We start from the raw sequence: 24078 nt of genomic DNA, 5'->3' as shown, positions 1-24078 counted from the left end.
GCCAATGGGCTGTACATGACTAATTTGTTTCGATCCAAGGAAGTGAGGGTCCCTTTGAAATAAAAGGTATTTGATAAAAGAGCATAAGTATTGAAATCTAAATTAACATGATCCAATTGCCAAGGCTACCTTGCTGCAGAAGGAAGTTAGTTAAGCATCAATCCGTTCTTCTGAGCAGTCGCTGCTTTGAGACGGTGAGTAACATGAGTCTACACAGCACAATGCCATTAGGTTTATTACTCCCCTTTTACAGCTTGCAGTAAAGAGGTCTGTTGCAATTAATGAATCAAGTGGATACAGTAATGCAGTCAAGGTCAGGGTGAGGCATAAAACGCAAAGCCCTGTTCTACTGAAGTCACATGCTGGCAGGAGAAAGCACTGTAGTTGATCAGGAAGGAAAAATGGGATCAGCTCTGCCTTTTGGTGCAAAGAAATCTCTCCCTCACGTGCATCTGACAGCATCCTACCCAAACTCTCCAGGAGTGATACATGGGAGCAGAGAGGAAGTTAATGAAAGTGACAGTAGCCCTGGAAGAGAGACACTGTTTAATCAACTAGCCAGAAACTGGAGACACTCCTCTGCAGATTGTTGGCTATGGCAAGTTATATGCACTGTTAGGAGGAAAAAAAAAAAAAAAAGAAAAGAAAAAAAAAAAATTGGCTCCAGTTCCAAATTTCACACTCCTGTATCCATGTGACCCAGTCACTGCTGACCATTCACTCTTGTGTAGTGGAGAGATGTAGAATATTTTCCTCTTCTCAAGCATTAAACTGGCGCTTGGCTGAAAACAAAGCCAGCTCAGCCCCAAAGTCAGTAACAATATATTCCTTTCTTTTCATTCCCTTTTCCTTGGTCATGCAACCAATCTAAAAGCAAACAGCCACACATGCCAATCACATTACAGTTCCTTACATTTTCTTGTATTCTGTTTCCTAGTCAATCAGCTCTCATCTGTTTTGCTTTTACCCTCTAAACTCTTCAGGGCATGGAATATCACTTTTCAGCTTCTACAGTGTGAAAAAAAATAGTTCTTAGATTGTTACTGCAATATAAATGCATATTTATGATTGCAATTGCAGAAGATGGAAATAATAAAGATTATTTCTTTGAGTTCCTGTTAAAGGCCATGAGATGATTGCTAGCTAATGGTAGAAACACATTTCTCTTAGGACAATCTAGTCCATGATGAAGGTTTAATATCTTCCATTGGAGCAGCTAGGTTTGTTGGAAATTAGACACCATTGCCAGATGGAGCATAGGTCTGGGTGTTTATGCAAAATGCATGTGAAAAGCCTCAAGCATTCTGGGTCTCCCAAGATGAGGCAAGAGAGTTAATAAGGTCTTGCCAGAGGGCTGAGTGATGCATTCAAATGGCAAGTTTCTTCCATTAGGGACAGGCTTTGCCAAGCAGAGAACAGGGCAATCAGCAGTCACTGAGCAGCATGGACTATTTATGCAAGGAGACCTTACACTGAGCAAAGCTGGAGAAATAGAAAAGCATTTTGGCATAACTGTAAAAGAAACATTATATATTCACATAACTGACTATATGTGTGTATGTTTACCCCCTCTGTGTATACATATATATATATGCAAGTATATATGTATGTTTTCCACCGTTAAAAGTAGTTTCAATGTGTTCTAATTTGAGGGAGTGAGGTGCAGTTACAGAACCATAAAAAAGTTTCCTTCTGCCCTTTGAGAAACACTCATTTGTTTTCTGGCTTACGTATGTGTGCTTAAAATGCACTCTGTTCCTCCTTCTTCTGTCAGCTGTAGCGATGTGTCAAATTTGTTGCGAGTGAAGCATCAGCAATTCTGTCCCTTGGTGGAACTGCTTCAGAATACAGTGTGCTTTAATACAGTGTGAGGGGATTACCTGTGGTTTCTGGGTTGTGGAATGAGATATAGCACTCACAGAGCTCTCTGTTGATAAAGCTTTCTTGGGTCCCCATTGATGATGACTTGTGTGGCCATTTAAATAAGTGATAAAGTGCAAAATGTGCTCTCGTAAGATCACAGCTCTGATGGCCAGATGTGTTCCAAGTGGTAGTAAATAAGAGGCCCAGCAGAAAGGAAGTGAAATGTGCGGAAGGAAGAAAACAAGTTTCTGTCACAGCCTCTGCAACTTTGCAGGTTTGTTTTTATACTTTGCCCTCCATGGGTTTTAGTGCTGACATTTGCTGAGGAAAGGACAAGGATCTGATATAACACCTTCTAAAGTTATCATTATAATTTATAGTACAATATGAGGAGCTTGACCAAGATTTGTACAAAAATGTAGTGACTAGTAACGTGCAGCCCAGAGAGCTTGCAGTCTCAATAAGGAAGATAAATAGGAAGTGCCAATAAAAGCTCAGAAGCAGTACTGAGGATAAAGCTTATCTATCTCCACTTCTCTGTTCCATCTCTATGTTACACTGCTTCTGCCATATCTTTCTGATGACCCTTCAGCCCAGTTGGTCTTGTTGAGCTGTAGGGACTGAATTATTGAAATGTTGAAATTGTTGAGCTGTAGGGACAGAAGGTGTCTTAGACCAGCTTCTTAGCTATCTAGAGATTCAAAGAGCTTCAGGGCATCTGCAGGAATAGATGAAGGAATAGACTTCAGTCTGTTTTAGAGGGTGTCAGGTGTGTTGCAGATTAATACACATAGTAGTAGATAATTATTTAATGTTTTGTTCAGGCATGTCTTTATTCTTTCTGTACACAAATATGGTTGCAATCTGTGCCAGAGTAAATTTCAGACTAAATTATTTTTGCTATGCAAAGCAAGTTCCACAGTTTGCAGAGGATGTATGCAGAGAATGCCCTGTCAATAACCTGGCAATCTTGATGAGGAATAAAAAATGTGAGTCCCTCTGAACCTCCTGCTCCCAAGCCAGACACATCACTTTCACTTGCCTCCTTGCTGAGTAATGAGGTATATTCCTGATATTTCCTGAAGAGCAATGGAGCAGATGATCTTCACAAGGTTCCAGCCTGGTGCACAGATTCTGATACAGATATGCCGTGCCCCTTTACTCCTTCATTCCCACAGCAGCAGATAAGCCATCTTCTTTCTAAATGGACATGTGCTTCCCAGCCCTGTCTTGTGGTAACCAAAGGTTGTCATCCTCTGTCTGTAAATGCTAGGGGACATCTCAGATTATGGGAAGCCTGTGAGAGATGGGCAACTCTGACCGCAGGAAAAGTCACTACAAAAAAACCCAACACAATCAAACCCAAAGCCTACAGGTGATCAGGCAGGGATTAGGTCTTTTTGGTCCTGAGAAGAAGGCTTACCCACGCAGCACACACAGACACAGATGCTGGCAGTTTCCTGTGGTGAGGGAAAATGGGTGAAATGCATGCACTAGAAGAGCAGCCATTGTGCTCTGTAGCCTATGTCTGGGAAGCCCAGCTGGAAGCTCTGAGATCTGACAGAAGTGCAGAAGCAAAACTGCAGCTTCTGTCCAGCTATACTGGACATCTCTAGCCACTGGTTCCTCTTGTTCCTGTGGAGCAGAGGGTCCCCCACAAAATGCACATGCACACGTGGTGTGGTGCAGTGGGTAGAGTTTACAAGTAGTATGAAGAATGGCCCTCGCAACTGCTGATCTTCACACATGTGCATGAGCACCATGCCTCTGCCTCCGCCTTCATTTCTATTTTTCAATTTTAATCTCCTCAAGCAGGGACCAGCACATCACTCCTGTGTGTTTTACATGTATAATCTGTATATGTCACAAATACAACTTCTAGTATAGCATAGGGCCAGCCCAAGTGCTTTCCAGATTATATTCTAGCAGAGATGAAGCCTGAAGAGGCCAGGCAAGATGAGCCCACTGGTTACAGCTGGGGGAGGAGGGACATTTGAGTGCAAGGCAGCCTTCACAGTGATGATGAGTCACCCAGGTATGCACAGTAACTACAGTGGTGGCCTTTCCGATACCCGCAACATCCTTTGCACTGTTTCTTGGCTTCCTGTTCCCAGAACAAACACTCTTTGCCTTCAGCAAGTGAAACCTGTTGCTTCCCTGTATTTTCCCCTTGCCTTGGATCTTTTAGTACTTTGCTGTGCCTTTGCAGACTAAATGTGTCTGAGATCCTAAATTTAGAGAGATTACAGTGTGAACTCACTCCTAACCGATCTGAGAATGATACTCAGCTGCTAGAGCTCATGTCATTCAACAAGAGGCAGCACTGGATTGATCAGTACCTCAATTTCACAGGGCTTTGGTTCTGATATTTTTCTTGTGCTGTTCTCTAGTCGAAAATGCTAAACATTAGTTTGTTGACCCAGATTGCAAGCCAGTATTTACATGAGAGAAGAAGACACTCCCACAACAAGTTGCACAGATGTGCAACTTCCTCACACAACTAATGATACTAACATCAATTGGATCCCTCCCCTCAGTAAATGGACACAAGAACTTGTTTGCAAGAGCAAGGAATTAATCATTCCTGACCAAGCATTCAATATGGCAGCTATCGAGAGCAAGTGAGTTTAATTTTCATAAAGAGGTCTGTTTAGTGGGGAAGATGAATATCCTATGTTGCATTTGAGTTAGAAGATTAGTCAGGTCCTTGCTTTGCTTGGGCTGTAGTTGAGGCACAAGTAGAGTGCAAGTGCACTCTTGCTTGATGGTTAGAACAACTGTAGCAGAGCTACAGGGAATCCACTGATTTGCAGTTGAAAAGGAAAGGTTATCAGCGTTCTCACTGGGCTTAGTGATAAAAGGACAGAGTCTTAAGAATATGTCTCAAATCCAGGGCTAGAGCAAATTATAGCAAATTATAGCATATTTAGAGGTGGAAGAAAGTTTTATTTTTAAATACAGAGACTGAATTTGTAATTTTTAATTTTATATACTTCTTATATCTCAGAGGCTGGTGCACTGACCCAGGCAAGTCAGCACACAGCCAAGTCAAACATAATTAATCTAGAGATATCTTAGACCCAGTGAGCATACTGTGCTTGATATGCAAGCCAAGACATAGGGTCACTGGTATTTTATTTTGTTTTGGTTTGGTTTGGTTTGGTTTATTTTGTTTTTACATATATGCATAATGTCAGGGAGAAAAGACAGAAGCTTTTTTGTTAGTTGTTTTCATGACCATACCTAAAGTATCCCTCAGCAGTTTCAATGTAGGAGATGCCTTTGCTTCAATTGTCTCTTTAAAAAGTTATTTCTGTGCAATCTATGCAGCAAGCAGTGCTTAACTGTGTGCAAAAGATTCACTTCGTCACAGACAAACATGCAAGCACGGAAGAACCATGCCTTTTGTATCTTCTACACAGATGCTAACAATTGTGCCATGGCTGGTGACCCAGGGCTTCTGGTTTCTGTTAGCATCCTTCAATAGCAACCCAAATAAACTGTTCCTCTGTAAACCAATTGCACAGTAGGTAGCTCTTTTTGATGCAGATCCCCACAGTTTAGAAGATAAGAGGAGAGAGGAGGGAAAATCAAACTCAATGCCCTGGGATTCAGGCTATCTTAGTGATTTAAAAATGGCCTCAGTGATCTGCAGTAATTCTGGGCATTCAGTATTGGTCAAGTCCTTCTGTCTCCCTCTGTCTTGCTTTCTCTCTCAGCATGGTGAAGCTAAAGAAGTCCAGGAGACTAAATTCAGTGCTGCAGTTTAGCAATGGGAAGGAAACTGGATATGCATGAATTAAACAAGACAATTTGCCTTCTCCGATCTGCAGATGTTTTTCTCTCAGAAATGCAACTTTTTTTGCAGGTGACACCCACACATCTCCTTCACTTACAGGCAATGATAATAAAGGAGATAAACAACTGGAGCTCATGCAGTTAATCTTTGTATGTCATCATCACCAAGCAAAGCCACAGCAATAGGAAAACAGAGCTGTTTTGTGCTGCTCTTTTCTAACTGACATTTCCTCACCAAGTTGCTCATGTAACTATGGACTCTTTGAACTTCATTTTGTGCCTGCTGTCTTTCACACTGCGTGGGTACTGCCATGCAGTGCAGAGCTGCAGTACATATATCCCCTACTTATACCTCATTTTACTTCTCTGCCTCAGTGGTTTGAAACCAGATTGCAAGACTACAACAGAAAACCCTTATTAAAATTAAATAAAAATAAAAGAGTTAAAATAAAGGAATACTCTGATTTTAAAACCATATGCTGCAGGCTAAATGTAGGATTTGCAAGTAAGCAATCCTTTAGTTCAGAAAGAAGAAAAGGCAGATATAAGAGGATTTTTAAATTATTTTTTCTTAAGTGTATATGCAGGGTTATTTTTACTTAAATGTCAGAAAATAACCACAGAACCTTTGTCTTTCCAAGGGCTGCTTTTATTGGTGGAAATTCACTGGAGCTGCAGTCTGAACTAACGCATTTCTTTAGCTGCTGGAGACAAGCCCTGGAGTCTCTTAACTCCATTTTTCCTGCAGTCAGCCGTTCATCCATCCTGCATTTCCAGCCTGTTGTGGTTTGCTTGGCCATTGTCCTTTGAATATAATATTTGGCTTTCATCTCAAGAGTTTTCTGGGACTCTACAGTGCTCCTGAGTCCTTTGCACAGGACCTAACCCGGCTTTCCATCATCAATGTAGCTTATTTCTCATTGATGCATAGCAGCCTATGCAGTAAGAAGTATTTCTTCAGTCAAGAAGGATCAGGGTGTTTTTAATACTGTTATTTCTAGTATATGGCTGGGGAGAGGCAGAAGTCTGTTTTGTGCATCCTGCAGCTGGTTTGTTCATTTCCATTCCCGGAGGGACTGTTCCAGAGTTTCACTGAAGTGGTTTCAGAATGGTTTCTCCTTTAACCCCTTTTGCTTCTCCCATCCTTAGTGATGGATTGCTCTACCACAGGGCTGGACTCAAAATGAGTGTCAACTTTTTGCGTTTGCAGAAGCAAGAGAGGTTATTTCCTTACTGTCCAGTTCTGTATCTTCGTAGTCTCATATTTTTTGTCGTTGTCAAGAAAAAAACATTGGCATTACTTGAGCATTCTGCTAATGAGAGAAAGAGCTAGCTGGGATAATGCCCCAAAGATGACATTTTGCCCTGGACTTCAGACTGTGTCCCCATGTATCTGCAGCTGATGAGCTATGCAAACAGAGAAACAATTTCCGTTTTCCAGCCCCTTTTGACTTGGCTGGGGAATGCTGAGAAGCCCAGGAAGGAACATAAGCAGCCTACTTCATCATGTTCATAAACAAAAAATAATCAGCTCTCATATTGACCACTGCTGTTTGAAGATTAAAGTAGCCCAAGGGCTGTCACAGGGAGAAAGCATACCAGGGAAATTAGTTCATTCTGACTCACAGCAGAGTAATATAATTTAATGGAGCACTGACAAGGCTGATGTGCATTCATTTAGCTGTTATCTAAGTTAGCCTGATTGATGGTTGTGTCCTGCTACAGCTCTCCCTGTGAGGGGCTAGAGCTGTGACTTGGACTCTGCTTGCAGTGTCACCGACTGAGCTCCCGCTCTGACAGTACTTGGAGCCTCTTTCCGCAGCCCCATGCTTGCTGCAAGGGAGCAGACCAGCATCTCTTATAGAATCATAGAATCACAGAATGGTTTAGGTTGACAGAGACCTTAAAGATCATCTAGTTCCAACCCCTCTGCATGGGCAGGGACACCTTCCACTAGACCAGATTGCTCCAAGCCCCATCCAACCTGCTGTTGAACACTTCCAGGGAGGGGGCATCCACAACCTCCCTGGGCAACCTGTTCCAGAGTCTCACCACCCTTATACTTCTTCCTAATGTCTAACCTAAATCTACCCTCTTCAGCTAAAATCCATTACCCCCTCGTCCTACCACTACACACCCTGGTAAAAAGTCCCTCCCTGGCTTTCCTGTAGGCCCCCTTCAGGTACTGGAAGGCTGCTATGAGGTCTCCTCAAAGCCTCTTAGGAGTGTATGCTCAGACTAGAATGTAGAGTCCCTGTAGGTAAGGAAAAAACGCAATTGAAATTAAACAGCCACTCGAGTCACACAAGGGGGCAGAAGAGAGGCTGGATAGGAAGCTTCCTTCTGGCATTTCCTGCCTGGGATTGCTTAATTTTGCAACCTGATCTCTTTTCTTTTAAGGTACTTTAGTATGTAATTTCTTAAGCTTCTTTATTTTAGAACAAAAGGATTTTTTTAAAAGGCCATTTGATCCTTCTACCAGATTGAAACCACTACATTAATTTCCACAGAACTGTACTGTTACAAATTGCTTTGTTTTTGCTGGTTAGGGACTGATCTTTCCTGACTGAGAAACTAGAGTTGTTTCAGCCCATGAGAACACTTCAACCTGATCCAGAATAGTTCCCTTGAAGGAAAAAAAAAGCCAGTAAGGAAAAGGAATGCTGTGACCATTTAATGATATAATGGCTAGGAAAACTGTGGTGTTTGAAAATTCCTGGTCATTTCAATGGTCAGAGGAATGAGATGGAGCCAGCTCCCCAAAACTGAAATACTCCTGGCAAGTTTATGGGTCCTGAAAATAAAGTTAAATTTGTTTTTTTATTAACAACAACAAAACCAACAACAACAACAAAAAAGAAGTAGAACCAGTGCCTTGATCCTGGAGATCCAGCTACGAAAAACAAACAAACCAAACACTATACCAAACACACACAGACAAAAAGAATTTGAGATCATTCAGCTTTTTTTCTCTTTGCAAATAGGTTTGTATTAAATTGGCAGCCTCTTAATACTTTGTCAGATAAATTGGCCACATCAGACTATCTGCATGCCCTTAAGGCTGGAATAGTAACATACTGTAATATGATGCTCTAACAAAAGCACCTAATTGTGAAGAACAATCCGTTTGCATCAAGATAAGCAGCTAGTACTTTTTCCCTCTCACAGCCACTTACAGTTACTGACTTTGTCTACAAATTACTGCTTAGTGCTGTTTTCAGCTTTTCCCACTCTTTATTGAACCTTAACAAAGCTGATGTATTCATTACCTTAACATGTTTTCTGGTTAGTGTGAGTGACTAACAAAATTATGTCTTGGTCTGTGATTCATCTTGAATATAGTATTTTCCAGTCACACAGCAAAAGCCTTGCTGACAGCGGAAAGATTTGATCTTTCTGAAGCCTTTGCATGTGTGCTCCTAAAACTGAAGCTTTTTGTACCATGTTATTTATTAGTATCCAACATACCATCAGTAGCCGAAGATGCTTCTGCTGTCAGGGCACGTCTACAGGCATAATGAACTTGGCAACAGCCAGAAGCCAGCTATGCACAGGAAATGAAACCTGCAGAAATTAAATGCACTGTGGGAAGCACGTGGCATGTAGGATTCCCATATGTTTGGTTGGCACAACTGAAAATCTGAAGATGGTGGGAAAAATCAAAGGGGTGAAAGACCCCAAATCCTTCAAACAGAAAAAAAGCACCTATCCAGTCACTGCATGGTTCCAATCTCCTGTGGCAACTCCTTGCTCCAAACTGAAGAGGAATGTGGCATACAAGACAAGTCTTTGTGAAGCAAATAACTAGTCAGGGGTACATGTGGAAGGCTGCACAATGGTGTTAGATTAACAAATTAGAAGGGTTCCTGAACTGCTGAGTCTGGTATAGAAAGTAAAGTAAAAGAGATTATAAGCAAAGAAGGAAGATGTTATATTGTTTGACAGATGTGCAGGGTTCATGTTTTTAGCTGTTGAAGAAAGAAGAGGCTTTTTGAAAAATCTGATACAGGAGGAGGATATTGGAATTTGGAGTAAACCTGACAGCTCCAATGGTGAAGGTTCAAGATACAGCAAAGATAACACAGGCTACCTCATTGACATTCATCTGCTAGGGTCTTGGCTCCTGGAATCATGGAAGAGCCAAGCTGTTGTTTTCTGCTGTGCTGGAGACATGCAGAACAGGAATCAGCACGCAGGGGGCTGGGGCTGCACAACCCTTGGTTGACCCCTTGCAACATATGTTGATTGCCGTTCAGATATGATTACTGCAGATCAGATGTTTGTTTGACACTGAGATCCAAAAGTGGGGGAAAGGAGGATGGAAAATTATATCACTGTTCAGCAGGATTATACTGATGTTTGAATTAAGACCCGTGTGCAAGGCAGAAAACCCCATTAAGCTCTTACTGCCCTCCAGGAGGGACAGTTTGCAAGTTCAGAGCAGCAACAGTTGGAGGTTTCTCTTTACATCATCATGTAAACTGCATATATCTGGCATTGCCAGGTAGGGCGAGGACTGTCCTAGCATGTTATATACATTTCCTAAAATCAGATGGAATAAATTAGGATTGCTGTTTGTCATATACACTAATCCACATGTGCAGAGCCAGACTCCAGGTTTAACTGGCTTGCTTCTCTGCAGACATTTTATTTTAGTCCCTTACAGTGGTGGATAAAAGGTATTTACTGGTATCTCATCTCCAACAGTCTGTAATTTGTGTCCTTACAGTACTTTGCTATAACTGATACCCATTTTACCACAGTGCTGTGGCCTCTTCTGTTGTGGTTCTCATTTTTTTTCATTATATGTTTAGGTTGTTTCCTTGTATCTCTCTTTTTGGTCAGTGAAATTAATTATTACTTGTTCCAGATTTTCCAGGATTTACTTTCCAGTATCATGTTCTGGGAGCTATCAGTATGTTTTAAATATGGAAATTACAAAAGTGTTAGGGGAAGGAAAGCAAATTATACCAATATTTGCTTTAGAAAGTAATACTTTCCTCTGACTAGCCCCAGGCCCAATGCATTTATTCAGGATTTAATTTACTGCATCTATTTAATAATTTTTAAAGGAGATTGCAAAAAGTATAATAAAACTCTAAGGAATATTTAAATAAGTAAATGTAAAAATATGTATCTATATATATATATGCAGTTTAAGCAAAGAATGTTTACCCTGTTTTGTTCTTTTGATACACATTTGCCATCTCACCTTACATTTGAATTAGATGTGATTTTTCACAGTGCATTGTAATCAGAGGACTCGTTAATGTTGTGTTACACAATGACATCACTGGTAGATGTCATGAAGGGTGGCAAGGTAGTGCTGTACCCTGGCAGAGGACTGTGCCCAGCCCACTGCTCTCTACCATGAGTGGCTGGATGCCTCTGGCACAGAACCATCCCCTTCTCCCCTCCAAGTGAGAAGGGAAGTGGCAAGGTGTTCACATCCCCTCAGTCTGTACCAATCCTCACAAGCTTTTAGGCTCGATGAACTGACCCAGAGCAAAGTTCTCAGGGCTTGCTGGGTCCAAGACCACAGTCCTGTGCCAAATACACAAAATTGACTTGTGGCAGTGGGTGCTTGAGCCTCACTTGTCATTGCCATTTTGGGCTCTGTGTCCTGGCAGAGCCATGTCTGGCTGGGAGGACAGCGGGCACCTCACCACTGCCTAAAGGTGGTACAGCACCCTCCAGGAACATGGTTCCTCGAGATATAACTCAGAATGAATGGTGTGGGGCTCAGTCAGCAAACTCAAGTAAAACTTAAGATTTGGAAGTGCCAAAGTTTTCTTTTTTGATTAAGATGTCAAAGCAGATTGTTGCCACACTTCCACATCTCTACTTTTGTTATGATTCCTCAAAAAGAGAAAGAACCATCTTTTCCTAATTGGGAAGAAAGTAAAACTTGTACTATCCCAGTTTTATTTCAAGTTGGGAATATGGATTTGTTTTTCATGTAATTTTTTATTCAGTAGTCTCTATAAAATAAACTTCATCTCCTCAGTATGAAAAGGGATTTCATGCTAAGACAACCCCAATTACAGTTTATGATGTCTTGTTTATGTAAACATGCTTAATTGAAGGAATGATGCAAGTTTTGCTGAAGACTTTGTCCTACTTCAGCATGGAGCATTCCTGAAGAACATATTTAGATAGAAAGGCAGCCTCCAGTCAACACAAAGTTCTTTGAAGTCAACAGAGAGTCCCTGCAGGTGGCCTAGTACTTGCAGATACTATTCACGGTGGGGGGAATGGAAGACTTTCTCACACTCCAAAAATTGGGTGCTTACAGGAAAAAAATTCAAGCGATCTTTAGTTACTTATAACTGGAGCCAATTTTTGACAGATCTATTGTACAACCTAGGAATTTTTAGGAGGACTCAGCAGAGTGTGTTTTGGATAGAAATGAAAGTTCAGAAATGAAAGTAAAGCTAAATACGACCTCTGTGTCTTCTAATGCTTCCTGTATGACTTTGTGTGCCCGTGCTGTAGGAGGCAAACAAAACAGAAATGGAGTTCTTCATTATGATAACAGATCTTTCTTCCTCTCCTGCTTGTCTTGGTTTTGTCTTCAGGTTGATTACTTTTTCGCTCTGTGGAGCTGCTTGGTCATGACTTCAAATGGTCTTATAAACATTACAAAGTGTCCAACCTAAAGACTCACATGTTGAAAGTTTAGTAGTTTTCTATCCTCTTGATTTGTCCTCCCAGCCCATTTATGCTATAGCCTTCAGGCTGACTTTTCCCTCTTTCTTCCAAGCATTGTGTCCTCTTCTTGTAGGGTAGAAAATACAGGGATTTTACATTTTGCCATATTTAACAGCAACAAGGATTTCCTAGGATTAGCCATACAGGAAAGGAAATGGAGGGTTAAATCTAAGGTATTAGTTATTAGGAAAGGTCAGAAGTTCTGGTTCTCCCAACAGCTGAGCAAAACCACAAGTGTTAGGAAGAGACAGGCTCCGATGTCTGATGCTATCTTTCTGTCTTACCTACTGACAACCCTCAACAGAAGTTGTATCTCATTATCAGCCATCATGGAGAACAATCCTTTTTTACTTTTTTTTCCCCTTTTTGAGTTTGTTTGTTGTTTATATTTTCTTTTAGTATAATATCAAAGTGTTGCAAATACTCGCTATGGCGTATGTATCCATGATCAGTAACCACAGACATGATTAGAAAACGAGTGGCTGTCCTTCCATGTCCAAGAGTAAATGACTGCCTAGAAGCATGCAAGGCCAGTGGTGCATCAGCTGGTGGGTGTCATGGCTGCCAGGACCGATAGGCAGTGTAGTCTCGTGTTGGAGCATAGGATGGGTAACCTTTTTTCTTCTGGTATGGTGGGTGCCGGGGAGTCATGTTCATGTAGTCACTCTGATGGTACATACACTTTTTTGATTTTTGCTGTCAGAGAAGGGGGAAGAGTAAAAACATACTTGCAATTAGACTGTCCCACCTGGGGTGAACATTCAAAAAAGGAGAAGAAAGGGAACAGGGATCCTTTGAGCAGAGGGATTTTGACTGTTAATAAGACCTGAGAAAAGTTAATAATGGAGTTGATTAATTTTTCCTTCTTTGAACTAATAAATTGTCTTGCCCAACTGCTGACAGTTCTGGCCCTAGGTCCTGGTTCAGAGAAGCAGGCATATTTAAAAGCAGCCTCAGGTTTAAATACATTTACAGAAGAATTAGAACACATGTTTTTCTAAAATAATCTATGGAATTTGCCCAACCTGAATGTGAGTCTCCAGCTTATCTGCTGAGAGATTTACAGTGTTAGTTATCCAGGTAAAGGAATGCTGCAAGCCAAGGATACAAACTGATGCCTCTCACCAGCAATTCTCAGCTGTGGAATGACTCAGCAGCAGCAATACAGTCTGAGTAGTGATGGCTGTCCTTATTTATTAGGAGGAAAAAAGAAATTAGCTTAACTCCAACAGAACAAGAGCAGGAAAAATCAGCCAGGTTCTGTCATGGTTTGCCTGCCATTTACAGCAGGAACACACAATGCACATGTTGTTCTGAGCCTTCCTTCAAAGGGGCAAAAAAAATTGGAGCTGATTTTAATCTTTTATCTGTCTTACTGTCTGGGCCTCAAAAGTCTCATTTCTACTGTTGAATTCCTGCCTTATAATGCCTCTGTGAGACAAATGAGACATCATTTCTTATCAGAAATAAGAGTGGTAGAAGACAGGTGAAATAATTTGCCTGTAATCACAGAGGAAGTTTGTGGCTACTGCAGCATTTGAACCTCTGGCTGCTGCAGGCTGTGTTCAAGGTTGGTGTTTTTCTGTAGTTTAAGGCTTTATTGACTGGGGGATAGGTGAAGTACTTCCATGCTTTTTTCTTAATACTAATTATACCTTTTTTTGCAATCTCCTTTTTCCTGAAATGTCTTTCCTATGTATATAAATATTTGCAAATGCTGCAATATACTTGTAATGCTGTGGAATTGGAGGAGTTCTGCATTAGAAAATCTGATGGCTGAATTATGGCTGTACATGGCAGAGTGGGACAGATACTATGAAACATTTCAGGCTTTTTTATATTTATGTTATATATATGCAAGGTGTTGAATGTAAGATACATACTGCTTCATCCATTTAATACAGCTGATGAATGCTTTACCTGTATGTGTTCACCTAAAAAGTAATTTTGCATGGGATAATGACATTTTGTTAGCATGAGTGAATGCTAGACTGTTCCAGGATCAAAGACTATTTTTGGAGGGGAAAGCAGTTTTCCTCAGAGAAGGACTGTATGAAAGCAGACAAACCTTTACCTGCTTTTAGGAACTCAAGTGAAACAGCCTTCCCATGGCTGTCAAGTATCATATTTTCGGACCTTTTTTTACAATTCCCAATGTATTCTAAGCAGCTGTATTTGCCTTGAGTAACACTCTAAATACATCCACACTTGGAGTACACATTGTCAGGAGAATACCACCATCAGCAATAACAGATGGTAAAAACAGCACACATCGCAGTGCAGCCTTGTCACTCTTGCTGGGGGCAGACATGTTAGTAGCAGAGTGTGTAGCCATGAGGTACCAAATGAATATAGCAGAGAGAAAAATGTTCAAATTGTAAATGGTGGATTTGAAGCTACAGTATCTCATCGGGACATAGCCACTGTAGCACAGCAGTGCAACACCTGCAGCTGTTTGCTGTAATCCTCTCAGCTCTCTTAGGAGTCAGCCTCTACAATAAGGTACCAAGAAGGGACCATTTAACCTGCCTTGGCATTTTCCTATGGCAATGCACCATTTGATTGTTTTCTGTTAGAAATAACCATATATTGAGCAAGAGTATTTTTGTGAAACACTTAATACATCTCAAGTTTCAGCTAGCAGTGAGAGTGACTTTATGTGTACATGCAACATTTAACCTGTCAGGGACTCTGGGCTTTTTATACAGGCTACCTCATAATGTGCTGAAAATCGCTATTTAGCGACAAAGATACAGGGGAAGGGCAGAGTGCAAGGAACAGAGCTCTCTACAGTCATTTTTCAAGTCTTTCCCACATGGAGTAATTAGTGTAAATCAGCTCTGGGAGATCACGATCCTGAGATTTGCCTAGGAATATGTTCTTCTGCTGCCTCTGCATTGTGCCTCATTCTCTCTTTACTCCAGCAGGCAAAACTCAGAACTGGATGAGACCTGAGCCGCCAACTCTCCAAAGATTAGAAAGCAAAAATACTGAGCCATACGACTGTCTCAGCTTTCTTAGGGTTAATATACAAAGGCAGCCAAGGGACTACTGAGATCCCAGCGCTCGTATTCCCTTGCAGTCAACCTGTCAGAAATAGAGGGTACTTGAGGGAATTGCTGGATAGGCACAAGACATCAGTGCAGATGGTCTTGGGCCAACTGAAAGTTCCCTAAAGATTGCTTTACTGTAGGTGAGCTCCTTCTGTCAGTATTGCTGGTGTGCAGGGCACTGCCAACACGATGGCATTACTGTTTGCTTTAGGACTCTACTGTAGAGGCCTGACTTCCCATCTGGAGAGCATCTGCTGTTTCAGCTCTTTTGGGGCATAGCATAGCTGGGGTGAAGAAGCACTGTGATTCTGAAGTGAGTGGCATCAGTGAGTTTGTGATAAACATGGCAAGTATAGCCTGAGAAATTAACTAGGGACAAAGAGCATGTGGAGCAAAGAATATAGTAGTTTCTTACCCAGTAGATAATAAAAACTGCAGTTACTAGTATACTGTAGAAGCCAAGAACTCCAGTCACTGCCACCATAATCCACAAAGGAATTGGAGACTGGATGGGTGTCTCTTTAAGGCAAAGAACAAAGAAAACTTTAAGCACATGAAAGCAAAAACCTCAGTCTCTTATTTACTCCTTGTTACAATATGCTGTTTATATTAACCCTTGTTTTAAGATATCTTCTTCAGGACATCAGGAGCAGGAATATAGATTGACCAGGCAATCCAACTTATTTTCTTTCTTTCTTTCTTTCTTTCTTTCTTTCTTTCTTTCTTTCTTTCTTTCTTTCTTTCTTTCTTTCTTTCTTTCTTTCTTTCTTTCTTTCTTTCTTTCTTTCTTTCTTTCTTTCTTTCTTTCTTTCTTTCTTTCTTTCTTTCTGTCTGTCTGTCTGTCTGTCTGTCTGTCTGTCTGTCTGTCTGTCTTGAAAACAAACCACATCAAGCCCTCCTGCTGGGAATAGGTATAGGGAAGATACTGGCCTACAGAGATCTTACCTGTCACGTGAATGACAGTCCCATTGCTCTTCTCATTGTAGACATATGGGGGTGGATACATGGCCTCAATTTTGCAGAAGTAGATGTCAGTTTGGCTGGCACTCAAATTCCAAAGATTGAAGATGACTTTGTCTTTATCATGATGCCCCTGACAGTTGAATTTTTTAGTTGAATTACTGATAGTTTTGTTTGTGTTCCATGAAATAAAGCAAACTTCAACTGCACTGTCTGTTCCTTTGTGCAGCGAAGCTCGAAATTCCTTCCCTGTTCCATTGTATGTGTAGTTGCAGACTAGAGTTGCAGTTTTGTTAGCTACAGTGAGAAAAGGATGCTGAGCCACTAAAATCTTGTTTTCTGGAAGGGATGAGAGGGAAGAAAGTGAGAAAAACACTTGTTTATAAAATGCAGTATGAGACTTCAGAACCACATATCCTTCTGTGCAACATTTCTCCATGTGTCCTCTGCCCTTCTGATGCTCCCTGCTAGGGAGTAAGTAACCACCAAGTTGCAGAAGCAGTTTCTCACAGGAGCTCTTGTTGCAGCAATCCCCCTATATATAAATAATTACCTAGTCACCAGGGAAGAGTACAAGGCCAAGAGTGTTTTTCTTCAGAGCCAGAACACTAGATCAGACTGTGGCCCATGTGATTAAAACGTCGGAGCTCAGAAAGCTACTCTGTGTGTGTGTGTATAAGACGACCTTAGTCTATCCTTTCCTTAGCAAGCAGATTTCCAGGGGACATTATGGAGTGAAAATTCTGTGAATTAAATGCTTAGTTTAGCAGTCAGATAAAAGAATGTTATGTATATATTTGCTTCTTAATCCAAGGACAAATTTGAAAAGTTTGCAGGTGCAATTTGCTGAACCATTTCAAGGGTTTGGACCTTGGACGATGAGCCCTAAAAGCATGAACTGCTATAATTTTAATGCAAAATAAGTAATTTCTCTAGCTAGCAGCTATAGTAGATTCTTTATCTCTCAAATAACTCAGGAGCTGATTAATTTGACACTGCATTGGCACTTAGCTCTTGAATGGCCTGCAAAAAAAAGTGTGTTGCATAAATGTATAATTCAGTTTGAATTGACTGGACTGATACATAAACAGGAGATGTTTTCTGACATGTAGATCTCTGTGCTACCATCTGCCAAGCAATGAAACACTGCAGGGACTATGCAGAAAGACAACTCCCAGCGAAAATCATCCTGTATAAATGAGGCACTACTTTTCAAATTATGAGCCCTAAGTGAGAGAGTGGGAGTTTTGGCTGGGAACTTGTCAGCACTAAGGACAGCCCTTTTTTGTGTGTAAGATTGCACAGATCTTCATGCAAGCTCAACTCATATGAGGTCTTAGTATCCTTTTATAGATCTCTGAGAATTGCTGTGGTTGTAAGAATGACAGTTGTATCTTTTGTCATCAAAGTCTACTGCAAAACTTGTATTCTTTCTACTTAATCAATGTAACAAGACTTAAAGGCTAATAAGGGAAATGGAATGTGAAGGAAGCCAGGCCCAGAATGTCCATAAAACAAGTATTTCACCATATTTAAGAATATTTAGGAACAAATGGCTACATTTAGTGTGTTCACACCTGCACAAGAAGATGGAGTACCTCAACCACTTTAGTAGGATACTCCCTTAGGATGAACATAATCCAGGGAGTAAACACAGAGAGATGCATGAGAATGCTGGGTGTGGGCACTAAAAGCAACCCACAGCTAACAGGTTCTCCAGTTACCAGCCCAACCCCTGAAACTGCTGAAGTTTTCCTTTTCTCACTGAAAGTCTCGTTTACAAGCCCTTTCTTCTCATGAGAGCAGGAACACATGAGACGGGGAATGCTCTACTGCCTCGTCTTTAGCAAACAAAAATTGTAGTCCGTCCTTCTTGTGTCTTTTTATTCAACATAGTTAGTGTGAGGGGTGGAGCAGAGCTTGTCACAGCTCTGAAATCCCATGTTCACAGGGAACGCAAACACTGCAAAACTTTTTCTTTGGATAAAGGATGAGAATTTCCAGGCTTTCCAGTAGAAAGAGACATGGATCTTGGAATCCTGAAACTGAGTGGCAGATTATTAACAGACAAGGCAGGTTTCTACTTGAGATGCTGCCTGTGGTGAATTTTTATTGAAATTAAGACATTTCAGCAAAACATTTCAGTTTCATTGAATCAGCATTTTCCGACAAAAGCTCTCGCATAGGCTTATAAGGCATTCTAGTAAGGTGTGAGGCTTGGATTCCACCCCTTTAGACAAGGTATTTGATCACAATTTTGTTGGCCAGAAAACTGATCTTTGGCCTAAGCAGCAATGTACAAGTCTGCCATAGAACTGTTCTATGTTTAGAGCACCAGAATTCTGTGCATCTCCCCTGAGAAAGAGTTATTCTTCTGAAATGCACTGCAGTAGTGCCCACCACTGCAACTGTGGTTGTCACACAGACTGAATACACCTTCAGAAAAGGCTTTTTCTTTCTGAATTTACAACTAAAATAGGCACCCCAGAAGAGATACTTGCAGATGCATTACACTTCGGAAAAATGCTTGCCTGTTTTTCACTGCAGGTATTTACAGAAAGGTAATGGATGTTTATTGCTCAGCCTCATCAGATTTTTGCTATGGCCAAAGGAAGAACAAAGAACACTGGAAGTCTCATCACTGAGGGACCACATTCAGACATTATTTAGACTCTACTGCAGATCCCAATGACTTAACCCCACCTTTTACAGTTGTCAGCTAATCTGGATCCTTGATGTACAATATATGGCTTCATGCCTTGAACTCCACTATTTAACTACACCTTTGGTCACTTTTTGTCCTTGCCATAGTATTGTCTGTTTGGCAAGCAGTCTCGTTCGATACACCCAACTAAATAAGTAAATCCCTTATTTCTGCCTCTGGGATTTATAGCCGAGTTTGTTTGCCTTGGCATGCAGGCTGGGTGTTGATAACCCAGCCTTGTGCTGCTGGTATTGGGGTGCAGGATGGTTGAGGAGTGGGAAAAAGTTTATGTGTGGATTATTGAACAAAAACTATTTAAACTAAGCACCCAAATCTGCTATCACAAAGTGGCTCTGCTAGTTCAAATATAAATTGATTGAGGGAGATCTTGTGTTTTTCATGTATAGGAATTAGGATCACGTTAATTGGTTGGGCTGCAGTGACAGGAGGGGCAAGACAGGCTTTACCCCACAGGCTTGTTAGGCTGTGCTGTCATCATCCTTCTCTGGGCTTTGATTTTTTTTTTAATTTAAGAAAGTCAGTAATGCCAAAATGTTCATTAGTTTCATGGGGAAAACAGAGTTAAGGCCCAAAATCCCTTACTTCACTTGTGTTCTGAATAGGAATTGATTATATTCTTAGTAGGATTTGGACCATTCTGAGCAAACATAGTCTTTTGCCATCGCAGAGACAGTTTTTCTCGTAAGTGTCACTCTAGGTTTGTTAAAATGTTGAAACTCTGAAACATTCGTTATATGTTTCCATTAGTGTATGCTTTCCCCTAAATAGGGTTATGACTACCATTTCTAGAGCAGTATTCAATCATGCTGCATAGTAACAAATATGTATATCCTCAGCCTTACCCAGAGAAGAAAATGGCAGTTAAGAAAAATAATTTTCTACAGTTTCAAAAAGCTGTAAAGTCTAACAATATAAAACCATTTAAGTCAATGTGCACAGGCTGCAAGTTTTCTTAAGATCTTAGAATTTATATGCAATGGTGTGTAAAACCTCTGAATGTTTGTTTAACTTTTTTATTCCTAATTTGTCATGCTAGATGTTTGTTAGAATCACACAAGAGGGTTTTTTGCATAATGAAAAAAAAAAAAAGCCATCCATATATAACATGCATAAAACACTGACTATCTAATCTTGGACCTCCGATACAAGCAAAACTTCTTGAATTATTTTTTGCTTTCTTTCTCATTTGCCAAGAAAGTGAAATAGAGATGACAAAGTGTGGAAAATAACTATTTTGAGGGTTTTCTTCCAGAACTCTCCATGAATCATCATCAACTATTGGAAAAAAAACCAACAAAACACTGTGCTAAAAATATTTTATACTCTCCTTTCTTTCTCTTCTATTCCAGTTGACTTCAAGGAGCTATTTGCCAGAGCAAGGAATCTGGGATAAATTTGGATTTCTATAAGCACAGTAGAGAAAAGGCTCGCTTAAGTCCCTGGGGCAACAGGGGAAAACCTGAAAGGCATTTATTTAGTCCACAAACAGAAAGACACACAGCTGTGTTATAAACAAAGCTATTCTATTTTTGTTGCTACTGGTCTGCAGTTCAGTTACCTTTACTGTTCTTTCGCAGGTACAAGAGTCTTTCTCATTTACTTTGGTTTTAGGTCACCCACCTATGTATATAATGTGCAGCTGGAGGAATCTGCTCCTTCTAGCCATTATAGACTTGCTTTCTGCTAATCTTTCCTGCAAGTACTGCAGGAAGCGTAGTACGACATAAAGCCCAAGTGTCACTCTTACTGTACTCAAACCCAGTGTGAGCAGAAGACTTCCTTGTCAGTTTGTGATTTTTTGTTTTTTTAAGATTGTTTTTTTTAAACAAAAATCTGTTGATGTCATCCTAATCTCAGCTAACCTTGCCTCGTACATCTTCTGCATTCTGGTAACCTTAGTGGGCTAGAGGTTGATTTTCAACACCCAGAGACCATAAGCCAGAAGGTTATGCAGATAGTAAAAAGATTAGGTCATTTGTGGTATGCTGCAGTGGGAACACACTTCTGTTACTTATTTCACAAAATACGTGCAACAGACAAGTTGATCTAGCTGCCTGTCTGACAGACCGTAGCAGGATAATTACTTAGCCAACCAAAAGGAGGGAGGACAACAAAGTTTGCATGTGTTAGTGTTGCTGCAGAAGGGAAACAAACAAACTGATCCTTTAAATCCCTTTTCATGACAAACTCAACCTGCAGTACTCACCGGTACAGTCTAACAGCAGGAGAATAGGACAAATTTGGTTGTCTTCCACAAAACAAAATACCTGAGGCCTGCAATACAGTTTGTGGCTTGAGAAAGGCCTTCAGGGTTTTGACCTGCCTTAATGTTTTCCATGTACTAAGTATCAATCGTCTCAATAAAATGAAGATAAAAGGTGGAGAAGAGAGCTGGGTAAGAGATGAGAGCCCTCAGAAGCAACTGACCATGTGTGCTTCTCTTTAAGCAGCTGAACAGTGATTGAAGAAACTCAAGTTCTTCATCCAAAGCAAGTGTATAATTGTCTATGCAGTCATGGCATAACCCGTATCTGATAAGCTCACACTATATTTTATTTTGTTGCCGTTCAAGAGTTCTTTAGAAGTTGTTCACGCCTCATGGAAATCTTTTTAAAACTGTTAACCCACTGCTGATACTGGAACCAGTGTCTTCTCTGACAACCCATGGGCCTGCTGTGGAAATAATTATGATATTGCAAACATGGAATTACAAACATGAGAAAAGGAGAAGGAACAAAAAGCCTATGATGTCTTAAAGAAATGCAGATCATGGTGTCATGCAAATTACAATGCCTTCATTGAGAAAGAGAATTTTAGAAAAATAAGGCAGAAATAAGGAAAATTAGAACAAATTGTCTATCTTGTAATTGAAAAAGCAACTCTTTAAAGATATTCTATATGCAAAAAGCTTTTTACTGGAAAACAGATTTTTGTTTCCGTCTGTAACTTCCCTGTAAAATACAAAATACTGATATTTGGAGAAGACCCAGTAGCAACAGCTCACAGGCCAGTGGTTTGAAAAATTGTCTGTCTCAGGATTATCCTAGCAAAAGCTATCACCCCTTGCTTTGCTTTGCATTTTGATGTGCGCCTTGGAAAGACGTGTGAACTCTGAACATACTAACGCTGCATCCGCAAGACAACACCAAGATGAAATACCCTCAGCCACAACCACTGAAGATTCAAAAAGATTCACTAAGACTCAGGATTTCAAAATCACAAATAGACATTTTTTGTTGTTGAGGATCTTTTCAGAAAGAAGCTAGATATCTAGTAAGTATCAATAAACCACTAAACAATGCAAAACTCAGAAACTTGGCTATTCCCATCCTCCCATCTCTGTGCTCCGTAAGCAACTCTGCTTTTAGTCCTTTTATTTTCTAGTTCTGTGAGGATGTGGGTGGGCTTAGCTCTGCAGCCCATCACACTGAGCCAGGCCATGATGGGACCTGGAGCTTTGCACAGGAAACCTGAGGATGGTGAAAAAACTGCCCTAAAAGAGGCACTGGCACCAGGTCTGCTCAGCCCCCTGCCCTCAAAGGAAGGACACTTGTGAGCAAAATTTGTAAAGCCCACGAGAAAGGTGAAAGAAAACACCCATCTATCTATGCATGCACTTTCCAAATGCATCAAAAAAGAAGTCAGATTAAAATAAAGCTCTTGGGTCTTACCTTGGAGGGATACTCATGGCAAGAAAAAAATCAGCCTCATAGTTATATCAAGTTGATCCATGTGCAGTCTTAGCAGTATACTTTGTCTCTCCCCTTTCACCCAAACACAGAATAATTTGTGCAAAGCTAATTTTAAAGCTATCCTAGACCTTCTCCCCCCAGTGATCAAAGTGATGAAAAATAGTGGAAAGGATTGAAATGTGAAGGGGTTTTGTTACCTGTCACATCAGCAGAGGGGATGAAGCAGAACACCATGAGGATCCCCAGGAGCATTGTGCTAGTCGTGGGCCCAACACCTTTTCCCCACCCTCTCCAGGCACTGCTGCGTCTCCCAGGGCCCCACACCACCAGCCTTCCTTCCCAGTGGGGCCAGGCTGCACCCTCGGTTGCTCACACAACTTCTCTCCTCCTCCCTCCGCAGCACCTGATACACAGCCGAGTGAAACCACTGTAATGGCATCACTTGAACAGGAAGTTACATTCTTTTATGACTTTAGCCTTAGGAAGTTGCCTCTGCAAAGCTCAGAAACACCTAAAAGGTAGTGGAAGCCTGCCTTTCAAAACAGGGGCTCTCATCCCTGTACTGCAAAATGTGTGCTTGTGTTTGGGGCTCTGCAGGGTTGCTCCTATCAGGGAGAAATGGACTTCCCCAGAGATGCAGCACTGTTTCTTTTTTACCAAGAGTACATACAGACATACACTGTTCCCATCATCACAGTAGAAGCAAACAGCAGTTTCCAAGTTCCAGGTGGTCAAACCTGGCCCTTCAGGAAGTTGCATGCTCAGAAGGCTCCATCTCTCCTCACTCAGAGGAGCAGAAACCTTCCTCTTTTGGCCTGCCATCTTGCTTCTGCTTGCCTTCACAGCCTCTGGGAATGTTGACATATTTTGGCAGTAGATTAACCTAAGTTTGCTCATTTTAATTTTTCTGTATCTGCTTGCTGCAGACCAAACAGCACAAGCAATAGTGACCTGGTATACCTTCCCTTTTTGAAAAAAATCCCAAATTATAAATTAAGGCAACAGTAATCCGGTTGATGTCTAAGTAAAGGCAGCATTCAACAAGCACACTGCCCAATCAGTGGTTTTACTGAGAGGTCTTTTTATTTCAAACTTTTCTCTTCAATTTACCTGGCAAATGCTTGCTCTTCTTTGCCCTACAAACTCAAAATAATCTCTCCCCTTGAAACAGCAGGATTGCGACAGCCAGTTAATGGCATTTTTAACTGTGAGTAACTCTGGTTATTAACTCTTTACTTTTATCCATCAAAGTAGAACTATTTAACTGTATCAATGC

The 24078-nt window shown here is 40.9% G+C and overlaps 2 protein-coding genes across 2 annotated transcripts in view; one reads left to right on the top strand and one right to left on the bottom strand.

The window, feature by feature from the left end:
- RAPH1 (Ras association (RalGDS/AF-6) and pleckstrin homology domains 1) overlaps nucleotides 1–24078 on the top strand; it is a 209885-nt gene that overhangs the window by 38816 nt on the left and 146991 nt on the right. The window lies entirely within an intron of this gene.
- CD28 (CD28 molecule) lies at nucleotides 12928–23106 on the bottom strand. The gene is made up of 4 exons (XM_051623076.1): nucleotides 23000–23106; nucleotides 16371–16724; nucleotides 15841–15944; nucleotides 12928–13068 (listed from the first exon to the last, which is right to left on the bottom strand). Exons 1-4 carry the CDS (start codon nucleotides 23052–23054, stop codon nucleotides 12928–12930), a joined length of 654 nt encoding a protein of 217 aa, XP_051479036.1. The 5' UTR covers nucleotides 23055–23106.

The sequence above is a fragment of the Apus apus genome, chromosome 6 (genome assembly GCF_020740795.1).
Source record: "Apus apus isolate bApuApu2 chromosome 6, bApuApu2.pri.cur, whole genome shotgun sequence".
NCBI lineage: Eukaryota > Metazoa > Chordata > Aves > Apodiformes > Apodidae > Apus > Apus apus.
The sequence above is the reverse complement of the archived record's forward strand: the minus strand, read 5'-3'. Positions and strand labels throughout refer to the sequence as shown.

Coding starts and splice junctions, on each gene's coding strand:
- CD28 (XM_051623076.1), bottom strand. CDS start 23,054: ATGCTCCTGGGGATCCTCATGGTGTTCTGCTTCATCCCCTCTGCTGAT. Junction 16,725..22,999: donor CCCCTCTGCTGATGTGACAG/GTAACAAAACCC, acceptor CATCCCTTCCAG/AAAACAAGATTTTAGTGGCT. Junction 13,069..15,840: donor CAGTTTTTATTATCTACTGG/GTAAGAAACTAC, acceptor CTTCTCTGACAG/CAAAAATCAAAAAAGTGTAT.